The sequence below is a fragment of the Trachinotus anak genome, unplaced genomic scaffold, assembly GCF_046630095.1.
Source record: "Trachinotus anak isolate AG129_WGS33_773 ecotype Australia unplaced genomic scaffold, CSIRO_AGI_Tana_v1 ptg000025l, whole genome shotgun sequence".
Lineage (NCBI taxonomy): Eukaryota > Metazoa > Chordata > Actinopteri > Carangiformes > Carangidae > Trachinotus > Trachinotus anak.
Window position 1 is genome coordinate 10,679,576 of NW_027273876.1, and position 14,854 is coordinate 10,694,429.

Genomic DNA, 14,854 nt, shown 5'->3' on the forward strand with positions numbered 1-14,854 from the left:
TGTAATATCCATCCCCTCTGAAGGCATTACTGCCCACTTACATTGCCGCAAAATGTTGCCTTAATGGCTTTTCTCTGAAATTCGTACGAGAGGAGCTCATCTGCAGGTTCGCTCAAGGACAAAGAACAAGCCAATCGTTTTGGATAAGTGTTTCCTTTTATGTCAAATGGATTTTGTTCCAAGAAGAGTGTGAACGGAAAGAGGAGGAGGCTTTTCTTAAAGGTCAAAATGTTCACTTGGTTAAAACTCTCCAGTGACGTCTCTTCTTTCTGTCTTTACCTTTTGTCTGCTGCTTATTTTCCCTCTCTGTATACCTACGTTATCTGTGTGTCTCGCTCTGATGGTTTCTGTCTGGATTCGTTTTCCCACCTTTCTACCTATCTGTTATGTCCCACAAAGGTGTTCCTTTCTATTAATTCTTTCTTTTCACACTTTGATTTCTGCTCTGTCAAGAGGAAATTGCTTCTGAGAATGACCACAGCAGAGGAACTGATGACAATGACCTCTGATTCAAATGTTATATAACAGCCTGAAAGGTGAAAAACAGCACCGGATGAAGTGAATTTCGCTATAAAGCTTTTGTGTCACTCTTTCATCTCAGTTTTTCTGTTCACACACTTTTGAAGGTTGATTGGATTTTTTTGTGCGATCTTTCAAATCACTGTGGCGATAAATGGCGTAAGTTCTTTTTTGTAGCAAAACGCGACAATCCTGGTGGAAATTGCAGTTTGTGTTTTCCTTGACACAACAGATCTAACTGAACTTACAATTTTTCAGTGACTGATAGTTGAACGGTTGCTAGCGCAGCTCTGATGACTTCTCAGACTCTGGTGTTTGCCAGTTCACAGAGACACGTTTGTCAATCACTTCCTCAACAGGTTACCAACTGTGTGCAGGACAGAGAGGAACTCAACCTGATCCATCCCGCCAAAAAGCTCCTGCTGTCTTGCCCTGGATGTGCGTGTCTCAGGGAATCTCGTTGTTCCAGCCCAGCCAGACCTGATCAGAACTCCATCTTTAATCCCCGGTGTTGTGATCCGTCTCAGCCACTTAGGTTTGTAGCCATTATGACTCTTTTTTTGGCCTCATATAGTTTTTCCAATCATCTTAAAAAAGCTAAACCAATTTAAGCAGTTTGGCCTTTTGGTCCTTGTGCATCGTGTGCATGAGAATTAAGTCCCGGAGATGCTGTGAACTTGTCCATTAATAGTAAAACATTCAGAAAATTCAGTGAAGTTAGATGATTTATAGTAACTTAGAAGTGGAAAAAATGAAACTGTAAGAAATAGTGGCTGTAATGTGTGTTAGTTACATAAAACAGGGAGGTGAAGAGCGAAACAGATGCTTTGGTTAAACATCACCTTGGGCTCTAGGAAACTGTGATAGACATAAATAATAAATAAATAGATAATGGAATTTTCTGACTGACAAATATAATCAGTTACTAGAGTGTGTGTCTTAAGACTTACTAGTCATCTATTGCAAATGCAACCTACAAGTAGTAAACATACTCTCTGTATGGTAAAGAATGAGCATGCACACCTGACAACACTAACAAACTCAGACATCTTCTGGCTATAACTTTTTTAACACCCAAAAAGTCAATATAAAGCTTCGATGTTGTATATTATAGATACATCTTGATGCTAGTTGTAAATGCTTCCAGTGACCAGACAAACGGGCAGTCGGCTTGATACTGGCTGTTTTTGCCTGCTAACAAAAGCAAAAGCAGGCAAATACTTAGCAGTACGTCGTGATATTCTTCCTCAGTTACACTTGTCCTCATTTATTTCTAGGTTTTATCGCTCTTGCGGCCAGAGGACGTCAGTGTGTTCCCTGCTGACCGGAGCCCTGCTAGAGGCCACAGCCGCTCTTGGTGCCCGCTCTGCCCTGCCCTTCCCTTTGCCCCAGAGTCCCAACTGCCACGCCGTGCTGAAAGGTGCGTGTACCAATAAGGTTTTGTGTATTTGTATGTCTGAGTGCACAAAAAACCTCTGTGAATGAACACTGATTTAAACTGATGTGGTCAGTTCTACCATAAATCAGAGTCAAAGTCATAGGACTTGAAATGTTAGCAAGAGTAGTGAAGTTAAACTTTAGACAGTTCTGTTGTTAACACACCACATCGACATTAATATACTTTATTGCCCCTCATGTAAAGTTTGTGTTCCAGCAATTGTTTATAACACAGTTACACAATGAAAATCAGCAGTTCCACATGCTAGATCAGACCAGAGAAGCATTAAATTGGCCAGTGAAGCAGGGACTTTGGGCAGAGGGCCTGTGTCTGTTTGATTCTGAGATAAAAAGGTTCTCACTATTCCCCTGTGATCCACTGTTCCACTCTTTTCTCTTCCTCTCTGCCTTTTTCCCACATGGTTCCTCATCCACAGTGGGTTTTAGGTCGGCAGGAGCACGTCTGTTGTTGATCCCAGCGTTTGCCCTTTCCGTTTGTCTTTTCTCTTTATTTTCTCTCTATTATTATTATTAACTCTGCCTTCCCTTCTCCCTCCTCGTGCCATCCTCTCCTCTCTGCTCTCACTCTCTTCAGTTCAGACACACATACACACATGATGCTCAAGTGGCGCAAGGAAGAAGAAAAAGCCCCCTAACATCACAGCATCCGCTCAACACTTGTGCACACACGCTTGATTATTTCTTAACATCTGAAAAGAAGTTATATGCACATCAAACAAACACACGCACACACACACACACGCCTGCTTTTCATTTTACGTAATATAGCACAGGGCAGCAGCGAGTTCTGTCCCTGTAATACCCTGAGAAAGACATTAAAGGTCAACTGTAAAACTTATTTTCCTTAGTGGGACAAAAAAAAATAAACAAGCTCTCTTATCATGCATATAGTATGTCACCTCTTTCTATCACTCATGCTCTCTCTCTCTCTCTCTCTCTCTCTCTCACTCACTCCCTCTTCACATGACATCATTGTCCAGGTTGTCGGTCAGTTGCTCAGCTGGTAACTGGCTGTCCACTTTCTCTACAATGATGTTACATATGACTTCAATGTTAGCCGATCCTGACATAAATTTCCACTGGCAGTGGGCCAGGGGACAGGCTGTCTCTGGCAAAATTAAGGAGACACACACACGCTCACATGAACTCACACAAGCACACAAAAGCATTCATCTCTGTACTTGTTTCTCTGTGACTTGCTTTATTATTAAATCTGGTAAAAGTAATAATAAAACTTTAATTTTGATTTGAAAGGTTTTCAGAGGCAAAAACCATTTAGACACACACACACACACACACACACAAAAACACACATACACACACACATACACAGTGCATATCTTCAACATGACACTGTGTTCTGTTCTAATGGGTGTTACAGGAAACAAAATAGAGCCAGACACGCGCACACATAGCAGCTTACAAGTCTTGGCAGGACTAGGATTTCATAGAGACACACACACACACACACACGCAGACACACACATAAAGCATCAGCATGAGAGACTCCCTGTCTAACTTTCTCTGTCTCTCTAACCTAGAACCAAAGCTACCCAGATACCAAACGTTTGCACATGAGCATTATCTTCCTACACTTACACACACAGGCAGTTTACCTATGTGGCATGGCATGTGCCATTCGAATGATTTGACCTTTAGTGCACCAGAACGCAGCAGCGTGCTGTCTCCAGGGATGAGGCTGCTCCTGTAACAGAGACACATACTGTAGCTTTGCCGTTTTTAAAAGTTTTGATTCACTTGATAAACTAAAAGGAAGGATTGCAGTCAGAAACACTGACTACTCCAACTGAGTTCGGGCATAGGCTTTCAAAAGACATTGTTTTTGAGGTTAAAGTAAAAATCATGATGTCATAAAAGACAATTAATTATGCTGATGCTTAGTGAAGGTGTGAGTTCAGTTTCAGATGTGGAAATTGATGGTGCAGTTATGTTCCTCTATTCAGTCTTGTATGTAACAACCTCTTCTTAATCTTCCAAAGAAAATGTGCATTTAGTGTACAACTTTCACTTGAGTCCAGGATGTTTCTTTATTTAAATAGAGACAAGAAACATGTTGTGCATTTTTGGTACAATCATTACTGAGTTTCCAGAGCCTTTGTCACCTCACTCCTGTCACAGAATCCTGGTGTAGTTCTTACTGAAAGCTGCCATGTAAGCCTTCATCAAATGTAACACCAGTCACACATTGTTCATAAACAAGCTACTGTAGGTTTGAGTTTGTTACACCAGACACGCAGCTTTAGAAAAGTAGTGCACCGCCACTGTCTGCTGAAGTGATCCACCTCTTCTGGAAATCAAAGGTTTTTTTCTCCTCTGGTGAGGGGGGGGTCATCTCGGTGTCATCTCTATAGAAGAGGCTTTTGTGCTCTCTCTCTATACGTTTCCTCCCCTCTTTTTTGCCTTGATCCTCCTCTGTAATGAAAATGCAGCTGTAAAAAAAGAAGAGTGAAACCTACATTTTGGTCCCACTCTTATTACTTTATTCAGGGTTTCTCTGTATCTTTATCTTTAATCCCAGAGCTGTAACTTCTTTTCCCCAGCCAATATTCATACTGACACTCTTGTGCAATTACTTTGAAATGTTGTGACTCTATTTTCTTTTATTATATTTTCTATTATTATATAGCTGCATTAATTGTAACTTGCACTAACTCAGCACCAGCCTTACTTTATAGCAGATTCCTTATTCTCTAATAAAACTCTTTTTTTTTTTGTATCCTGCTGGCAGTTGCATATCACAGGGAAAAATTCAGATGGATTTGTACAGTGTGAGTGTTAAACACTAAATGCTGTGTTGATTCCAGCACTCATTTTCAGGGCAGGTGTTACATTTGACAAGTGCTTGATATTATTTATAGTACAAATTATTTAAATTCATTCACTCTTGATGTATTTGCGCTGCATATTTTCAATGAAGCGGATCAAAAAGTTGCATTAATGAAGTGTGAATATCAAAGTCAGGATCTTGAACATCTTTATTATGATTTTTTCCCCCTATAATTATGACCTACTAAGTCACAACTATGAGATATGGAGGTAATGATGAGGAGAAAACAACTCAATTTTTTCCTTTTTTCTTGTGAATGCAGTGTTCGTGCACATAATTCCTATCACTACCTTAGCCTAATGGAGAATTGATTTTAGAAACAGTATAATGGCAGCAAAACTAAGTGGTGCTGCAAGTGCAACTTAACAAACCTGATCAGTGGCTCTGGCCCAAATGCTTTCAAGGATTACCAGGATAATTGCCTGGACAGCCTCGGTGTATTCTTAGAGTTTTAGTGTGAGTGGTGAGAGGTGGAATGTTTTTTCTAGGCCTTCTCCACGTTCCACATTCACTGTGGTGACCTGAAAGCTTTTCGCTGGTTCCTCTGATGTATGTGAACGACTTATGTCTTTATATAACACAGCAACCATTGGGTTTTCTTGGTAGGTTAGGAGGAACGTTTTGATAAATGATATCTTACAGGTTGAGCTGGCACATGTCTGGCTCGGTGTGACAGGTTTTTGTTGTGAAAGTAAACTACTGATACCTATCAATGCAAATACTGGTACTGGAAAAATGCCAACTGGTTAAGACAAGGGTAGGGTCAAGGTGATATGTGTGTGTGTAAGTGTGTGCTGCTGTAACACATGTGGAGACATAGTGAGAAACAGAGAGACCATAAATCATTGCTAAATATGCTGGTAATTAAAAGCAGTTGTTTTTGCTTCATGGAGTTTGTCTTGTGAAATGTGTGAAGTCCATGTCAGCTCCAACACCGTTGATGTTTGAGGCTTCGACAGGAGCTGTTTTCACTAGAGCACAATATGTGGGAAAATGCTCCTTTTGAAGTATGTTTTATGTAGTCATGGACAGTTGCATCTGCTCATGATTTTGCATCCATCATTGTGTGTGTTCATATAAGTCTTATAAGTGCATTCATGGATGCATTTTTTTCTCTATTTTCAACATTTCACAGATCAAACGTTTAACATAAAAAGCAATCGGCAGATTAATCGATAATGAAAATAGTCATGGCAGCACCAGAGGAAACCAAAACATCATATTCAGTCATTCATTGATTCATTTCTCATGTTATCCACCATGTTCTTGTTTGCAGTATTGATCTGAGAAACAGGCAAGAGGTCAATGCTGCAAGACAAAAAAACAGACACAGAAACTTAAACTGCAGAAACATCAGCAAAGCAAAATAATATCAATAATAAATACATAATGTATTACATAACAATAGTAATAATATTAATAAAGTGGTATAGATTATATAGGTTTCTGTAGCAGGTGTTACTCCTCATATAATGGATGTGTAATTGTTGCATTAAATGTTTGTCTTTGCCTCCTTCACTGTCAAACCATAGTCATTTGAGTACAATGAAAACCTACTGAAGGCCACTGGGATTTAGCCACATTCATGTGAACTATAAATGTTTAAGTGCTTTTCTTGAGCTCATTTCCTCCACAGCACAATTTACTGTGCTGCTGAAAAGGAAGTAGGCTTCCATCCTTCCAGCTTGGAGTTGGTGTTTCTTTCTCCTTCTTTCTCTTTCACTCTTCCTCTCGGTCGACATTGTACATTGTGTTGCCTGCAAGCATTTAAAACCCACTGACAGCAGATATGGTGGGGAATCATGGTGAACGGAAGTCACAAGGCTTTCAAGAACACACACTGTTTACATGGCCGTAATTACTAAAAATACTCTTCTGTACGCTCTTATACTGGACTGTGACTTTTTCCCTCTCTGAATTATCAGAACCTTTCAGTATAAACTGTACAAATACTCAGAGTTTCTGCATTAGCTCTGGTGTAATGAAGTTGATCGTGTAATTAAACAATTAATTAAGTAATAAAGGAGGGCGTGTTACACTCCCTGTAAGAGGCTACTTATATAGCTTGAGTTTTGGTTTGTGAAAACCTAAAAACAAAATGGTACACTGCTGAAAATTTTATTGAACCCATTTAAATGTTTATCTTAAAATATACTTTTATTTCTGCTCTGTGCTGTATGTGCAGTATTAAGTAACAAACACAGGGCAACGTGTTTTATCCAAAATACACATTTCAACCGTGTAAGGCTGCAACTGTTTTCATTATTGCTCTGCTTAGTCTAATGATCATTTTTAGATGAATTGATTTGTTGTCAGAAAGGAGTGCCCATCACAGTTTCCCAGAGCCCAGAGTGATGTCCTCAAACTGCTTGTTTTGTCTGACTAACAGTGAAAGAGGGAAAGACATTCAATTTACAATGAAATGAAAGCACAGAATGGTAGTAAGTCCTTATATTTAAGAAGTGGGTATCTGCAGACATTTGGCATTCTCTTCTTGATAAATGACTGAAATGATTAGAAAAGTGGTTGAGTAACTTGTGGATCATCAATTAATGGACTAGTTGTTTCAGCAAATACATAGTAACTATGAATTAAGTCCTTAAAGACACATTTAGACACACAGTATAGAAGAAACACCTCAGTAAAAAGCAATATCTTATGGGGAGATTACATCACACTTAATTATTATTATTGTTATATTATATTTTGTTTTCCTAAAATGCAGAATTTACTAAATGTTTCCCTTGGTTGATTCTGTGTAAAATGGTTTTTGTTTTGAGGTATTATCCCTTATTACTTGTTTTGTACTCTGTTCGTATGAGTGTGTAAGTTATGGCAATGTGTGTCTGTGTAGCAGGATGGTCTGACTGGTCCAGCTCTAGCGCACGGCTGTGAACTATGTATGGTGTCAGTGGAGGGTGGGCGGGAGAGAGAGAGAGACTGTGAGAGAGAGAGAGAGAGAGAGAGAGAGAGAGAGAGAGGAATAGTGAATGTCGTGAAGAGACAGAGGAAGGAAAGACTGCTTGCTGGTCAGGGAAGGGAGAGTAGCCAGGTGAGCCAAAGAGAGTACAAGACAAAGTGCAAGTTGGAGAGAGTTCAAGTTAGAAATGAAGTAAGGGAGAGAGAAGTAGAGCAGACAGCCAGAGCGAGTGAGTGAGCGAGCGAGGGAGAGAGAGAAAGAGAGAGAGAGAGAGAAAGAGCAGCTGCAGGAGATAGGAGACCGGCGGCTCAAATGTGGACAAGTGTACCTCGGTCGCCCCGGCACTGAACTGTCAGTGTGGGAGGCGGAGTGGCCAGCTGTATCTAGCAACCATGAAGCACGCTCAGAGAATGGACTTCAAGCTGATCAGTGAGTAGAGGGAACAGCGCAGTGTGGCTGCTCATGTCTTCACAAAGTAAACTGGTTTCCAGTGGCTGGAGAGAACACATATGAAATATGTCTGTCTGCATGTGTGTGCACATGTGTTTGTGTTCATGTAGTGTCTTTATGTATATGATAACAGGAACTACTGTCTGTTTTCTAGTGTGGTCAGCACTTTGTTGTTATGCCTATCACAAATCAAGAGGACTTAACTTAAGATTAAAAAGGAGACCTGTACATGTAATCACAACAAGCTTTGGTTTTATCTTGAGTATGAATGTTTGCTCAAGTTTTGGATTATAGAATGTCTATTGATGATAATTAGTTTCTTACTTAATTACTTAAGTTTCATTATTCACCATTTTAAAAACCATGTAGTCCTTTTCTGTGGAACATATTGCCTGTGACTGAGTTACATGACTATCTAATTGTTGCCAAATGCAGACTCACAGTTTCAGTTTTTGTGCTTTGTCAGTCTCTTGGCAGGACTTGTTGTCTTTTATGTTTGACTTGTACCTTAAATGGGCCATGTTATGCTCTTAGGTTCTATGTTTTTCATTAGTTTAATACAGGGTTCATTGTATAAATGCAGCTGCTACCTCCAATTTATATATATATTTTTTTTTTGTGGGGAAGGTCTTATTTGCCAGTAATGCTCACTGGCAATAAGCCTTCCTGTGACTCAGGTTTTTTTTTTTTTGAATAAGCATTCTCTTTTGTGCCTTTGCTTTTTTGTTTCCTTATATATTGCGTACATATTGCGCGATTTCGTAAATTCTAAACACATAACCCACCAACTCAGTGTGACCGTCTGTAACCAATATTTAGCTGCAGGGGGCAGTAGCAAACACTGAGATTTAATTAGAAAAAGTTGATGTTTATTGAACCATGAGATCAGTGATGCAGCAGTTTGAAAATGTGTGTGTGATGGAGTGCTGTGCACTGTGCCCCCTTTATAGCTGAAACCCGACAGCATGACAGTGAAGAATTTCAGCGTCTCTGGGTAACTTCACTTTGAACTGACCCTTAGAATGAAAGTCACACATGGCTAGGAATATGTTTCGAGTCTTACAGTTGACAATAAAACCCACTGAAATTATCCATGTGCTCCATCTGATTTGTATCAAGTCACAGTGATGTTATTGGCTTAAGGTCCAAGTTTTATTTGCAAAGTATGTTTGCAAGTAGAAAGTGAACGGGCCTGATTCACAGCAACGTTTGACCCGATGCCTCTCATATGAAGAGAACAGTGTAAAGCACTGCTATACTTCTTTAAGAATCTCAAAACCCCTAAATGCACTTTCACTTGATTTAATTATGTGAGGTATTTGAGGCGCTAATTTGATCTTTGGTTTCATAACAAGGAAGCCTTTGCTTAATCACTCTGAATTTATCTTTACCTTGATTTTTGTCGTGGTCCTCCCCTCTAACAGCGAAAGGTCAGACTCTAAATGTTATATTTATGTCTGCACGTGGGACTGTGTGCCATAGTGTGCATATCAGATCCAAGAGGGAAAACTCCCTGTGATAACTCAGTGTTGTCAGCAGTCAGACAGATCAATGTTTATTGCTTCTGCTGCTGCTGTGTGTCTGTGTACTTGGCTGCGTCCACGTACTGTGATTCCTTACACTGTTTATTCTTGTGTGTTGACGCTTGCTACTGTTAGTTTGTTTGCTACCACTTGTTGATTCTAATTTGCACGATTTTTTCATGTATTTACTTTTATGTGCTTGTGTATGCGTGCCAGTAAGGACTAGGCAGTATCAGATGTTCCTCTGCTATTTATGCCATGGAAGAATACCGAGGAACTGTTGTTTAACTGTTTTCTAAAGGGGAACTGCCTGATGCGGCAGTTTGGCTTTTTATTATATTGTTTAAAAAAAGATGAAAGATTTTTTAAACAATTCATTTTTGCTCACATGCAAAACTACAGTAGTTCAGGATTCAGATATAAATACTGAGGTGTAGGGCAGTTTAATAAACATTTGTGGACATGGTCAACTTTTCTACCAAGAGAAAGCAAAAAAAAAAAAAGATTTATAAAATTATATACGTATGATGTATTTATAGGTTCAAAAAGCACATTTATTAACAGTCCCTCGACTTAAACTGTTTGTGCTGCACCTGTTTGAGTGCCCTACATACTCCTGCAGGGGAGTTGTCATCAGCTCCAAACGTGCTTATGAGAACAGCGTACGTATGTGTGGACTTGGCTGGCAAAGAAAGACAGCAGGGTCTATGTTCAAGGTTCCTCTCCTTTAGCTGGTATTAATAGCCATGATTCATTCGATAAACAGAACAGACCTCGGTGCAGCGTTGAGAAACCTCAACCGTTCTCAAAAGCAGTGATCAGTGAGTCAGTTATTGGTTTACTCAGAATCAAACCAGGCAGATACAGTGTCAGTGTGGAAAAGACTCTTTTCATTTTGCTGTGTTTTGTCATATAGTGAACCCCTTCAAATATCTATTATATGTAAATTGTGCAGGATGATGTGCTGATGGATGAAGTGGTCGTCATGGCTGAAGTAAAGTTACTATAATCAGAGGTTCGGCAAAGGTGACACAAAGAGTTATTGTCCAGCCTAAGCTCTAAAGCCCCCTGCACATAAAGTGTGACATTGCAGACTTGTCTAATGTTTTTTCACAACAGTCAACATGCAGTACTCCAAACCTCTGAACCTTAACCCTATTAGATCAGATCACACATGAAATACTGCTTTTTTACACGCATGTATACACACGCACACACATTTCCTTGTTCTCTTAAAGGCACGCTATTTGTTAAAAACAGAAATATATGGTTAAAAAGGATGTTCAGCCAATCTACACCATCCACCACTGCATTTAAAATCCACACACACACACACACACACACACACACACACATGCACACCCACAGGGTATTTGTATTCAGCAGCATGCATTACACATGAGTAAACCCATGCATAAAAATCACAGGGACATGGTGGTCAATTAGTCCAGGTTCATGTTCTCTCAGTCTCACAGCAGGAGTGTTGCACATCCATTGTGGCTCATCAGTGTTTCTCAAGCCAGTGTTTATGATCTGTAAAGGGCCAGGGGCCTTTTTCTCATGGGTCTACAGCTGATTATATTAGATAAACTTACCACTATCACTGGAATCCAAGATCTCATTCCATCCATTAATCAGTCTCAGTGTTTATTTATCAGGGTTTTCTGTTATCATCGCTGATGTTGTACAGCGTGTGTGAAGCTCTGCAGGAAGAAGTTGGATGTCATGTATAACACATCCCTGACAAAGGTTGTTGAAGTGCTGATAATGTTTTTTTCTAATGCATTTTTTTCCAATGATCTTTAAAGCACTTTCTAAATAATTTACATTTCGCTGTGTATACTTGATGTTGTCTCTGATGATCATTGTTTTATGGATGGAGCCTTTTCTGTTTTCTCTGCTGATGCATGTTTGCTTTTTAATTAATTCCTCAGAATCTCTTAAGACCTTTTTGGTCACTGCCTTGGCTGAAAGCTTTGTCTTCCTTTGGTTTCCTAGTTTAAAAGATGAATAAATAAATTATTGAGGCCTCTGTATGGTCATGAAATTCATATGACTAATTTGAGGGTGTCTCCATTTCCACTTCAAAAGGGTAGCTTGTAAAACCAGTTCAAGGCTAAAGATGAGGAGATAGTGCTCATATGCTTGATAGAGGTGAGACTGGATAGTTTTAAAACTTTCTAAACTTAATATTTGTAATCATATTTTGTCTAATAAGAAAACAACTCACAAGTTAGGTTTCATTTTCATTATTTCTATTTTTTTTTTTTTTTTTTTAAATACAATCTTTTAATTTAACATCATTTAAGAGTGATATTCAGGGTTGGTTCAGCTAGATATTTTTTGCTGTAAAAGTATGGGGTTTTTTTGGGGTTTTTTTTTATGGGAGGTCAAGGAAAAGTGCATATTTTAATGCATACCTGCGCCATGCAAAAGGAAGAGGAGCAAGACAGATGATAAATGTTACAAAACCAGATGAACTGCTTGGTCTGATATGTAGGTGGCCACACTTTTCTTTGTTGTTTGATTGTTTTACAAGTTGCAGCTGCTTCTACACAACTTTCATAGGGCTGGTGTGACACGGCCTGTCTGTCGAGGTGCAGTGTTTGTGCTTTGGATTTGTTCCGTATGCAACTTTATTTACAGGCCGTGTCTTATGTGTAGTCTCTGAAACACATTTTCATTTTTTTCAGTAGTCAGATTGTTTTGATTCTCCTGTTTCATTTAATGCAAACATGACTGAAAAATATGCTCCAGGTCTGCACTGTATAATGACCCACAATTCACACCCTGCAGGTCTGTCTCTGTGTAGGACATTTAAAGAATTTAGTGGATTATACTGTCTCTCTAACTGTGATCAATAGCTCACACCTGTGTAAACTGCAAAATTTCCTCTTATTCTACTTATCCCTTCCTTCCTCTCTGTCTTTTCTCTGTCCTCTCATCCTGTCTCTCCACTGCTCTCATTTTTCTATCTCTGTTTCTCTATCTTGTATTTTTTTCTTGCTTTTATGAAACATTTTTCATCAGTATTTTCTCTGATTGAACAACCTTTTCCTGCTACGTCCTTCAGGTTTTCTAAGTTCATTTATTTTATTCTGGCTTTTCTTTCTTCTTTTTCTCTTCCTGTCTCCCCTGCCTCTCAACACACACACACACACACACACACACACACACACACACACACACACACTGAGAGTTCATTACAGAAGCTGTGAGACCGGATCCACAAATCAAACTGTGTAAATAAGCAAGTGTTGTTCCTGCAGAGCAGTCACTGCTGTTGCCATGGCTACCTGTGGCACATCTCAAGGATTATCAAGGACAACCTTTAAGCGTGTGTCTGCATATGTGTATTCATACACAATAGTGCATGTGGGTGGTCGTGGGAGATTTCTGTGAGTATGATAGTTGACAGTGACCAAAGAGAATCTGTCTAATCCTGGTGTGCAGTCTCTTTGATGCACATCTGCTTGCCTGCATGTTATTTTACAAACACTTCTAGCTTCTGTCTGAATAAAGGTTGTGTAATGGTTTGGTTCTCACCACTCAGCAGCATTCAAAACCGCAAACCCACCCCCACCCCCCCGGCCAGCCTCAGCTGTAGGAGCAGGGTGGTGACTAAAATAGGATCTCTAAGTTACTGCATCTGAATGTAGGTGAAACTCCTCAAAGACTCCCTCAGATGTTTCCTGGCAAAGCTCCCGTGTTGGAAAATGGCTGTTAGTTTATGTGGCATCGGTCCCGACAATGTACTGTATGTCTACCTGGCAGCTCTAGCACCAGTGTAGAAACTGTCCATTAGTCCTTTGTTAGCAGAGATGAGGACAGGTTTGTGTGTGTGTGTGTGTGTGTAAACAGACAGACTAATGGACCTGACTGAAATCCAAACAGAGGAACTGGCAGGTGATCAATGCTGTTTACTTCCAGAGGGTGAAGTGTGCAGGCTTCCTTTGGCTGGCCGAGGGATAGAGAGAGTATGGTATGCAGGGATTGGTGGATCAAGAAGACTTGTGACATTCAGTTTAATCCTGAAAAAGTGATCCACATTTCATTGAGGCTTAAAGCTTTCATGGTGAAAGGGAAACATCAGAGTAGATAATGTCTTATTCTTAATCTCTCCTCTTTCTCATTCCTGCTCTCTCCTCTTTTCTTACTGGTATGAGGAGCAACAGTCTCTGCTTTCTTCTTGCACTTGCTAAAATTTCACCTCATTTTTCCCTGTTTCATGTACCTGTATTCCTCTCACTCTTCACAAAATTGCTAGATGGTGATATTAAATGTGAAAAAGTCATGAAAAATTCACAATCTCTCTTCTTGTCTCTTCTACTTCCTTTACTCTTCCATCCAGAACGTCAGCTGGCCAACAGTATGACCAGCAGCAGCTCTCTTCCTCCCAGTGTCAGTGGGATCAGTAAGGAGCTGGCAGAGCTGCGACACTTGGTGCAGTTCCCTGAGGAGATTGCCTGTATCCTCACCGAGCAAGAGCAGCAGCTCTACCAACGGGTAGGAGGAAAATTCATTCAATACATGCTGGGGATCAAACAATTGAAAAAAACACGTTCTGTGTGGTTGTTGTTGGACAGGAAACGACAAGATAATAATTCTGAATTGACATCTTAAGTCTTAAGAAATACCGCTGTGTGTCTTACTGCAGGTCTTTCCCTTGGACTACCTCTGTTTCCTCACTCGAGACCTGGGCAGTCCAGAGTGCCAAACTAAACACCACCCAAACCTCAAGGCCTCACTGTCTGCGCCCACCATGCCTACCCAGAGTGCTCAGCGAAGTAACGCTGTGGAGGACCTGGTGACACGGTTCAATGAGGTGAGGAATTTGCCAATATAAATGTGTGTGTGTGTGTGTGTGTGTGTATACTTGTACTTGCTACATAGTAAAAAATGTATTTTACTAACAGAGTAAGGACATTTTGGGAAAGTGAGGACATTTTGGCTGGTCCTCACTTTTTGAGACACCTTAAAATCACATTTTGAGGGTTAAGACTTGGTTTTAGAGTTATGGTTAGAATTAGGTTTAAGTTAAGGTTAGGTTCAGGGTTAGGGTTAGGCACTCAGTTGTGATGGTTAAGGTTAGGGTAAGGGGCTAGGGAATGCATTATGTCAATGAGTGTCCTCACA

At 40.0% G+C, this 14,854-nt stretch overlaps 2 protein-coding genes across 7 annotated transcripts in view; one reads left to right on the top strand and one right to left on the bottom strand.

The window, feature by feature from the left end:
* rbp4 (retinol binding protein 4, plasma) overlaps positions 1-14,854 on the bottom strand; it is a 249,499-nt gene that overhangs the window by 97,552 nt on the left and 137,093 nt on the right. The window lies entirely within an intron of this gene.
* Positions 1-14,854, top strand: part of plce1 (phospholipase C, epsilon 1) — an 83,760-nt gene that overhangs the window by 35,857 nt on the left and 33,049 nt on the right. For all 5 annotated transcript variants that reach the window (XM_071461814.1, XM_071461812.1, XM_071461815.1 and 2 more), the window contains 4 exons: positions 879-1,054; positions 1,797-1,939; positions 14,070-14,224; positions 14,376-14,543. In XM_071461814.1, coding sequence (XP_071317915.1) covers positions 879-1,054; positions 1,797-1,939; positions 14,070-14,224; positions 14,376-14,543 — 642 coding nt within the window. The remainder of the gene's footprint in view (positions 1-878; positions 1,055-1,796; positions 1,940-14,069; positions 14,225-14,375; positions 14,544-14,854) is intronic.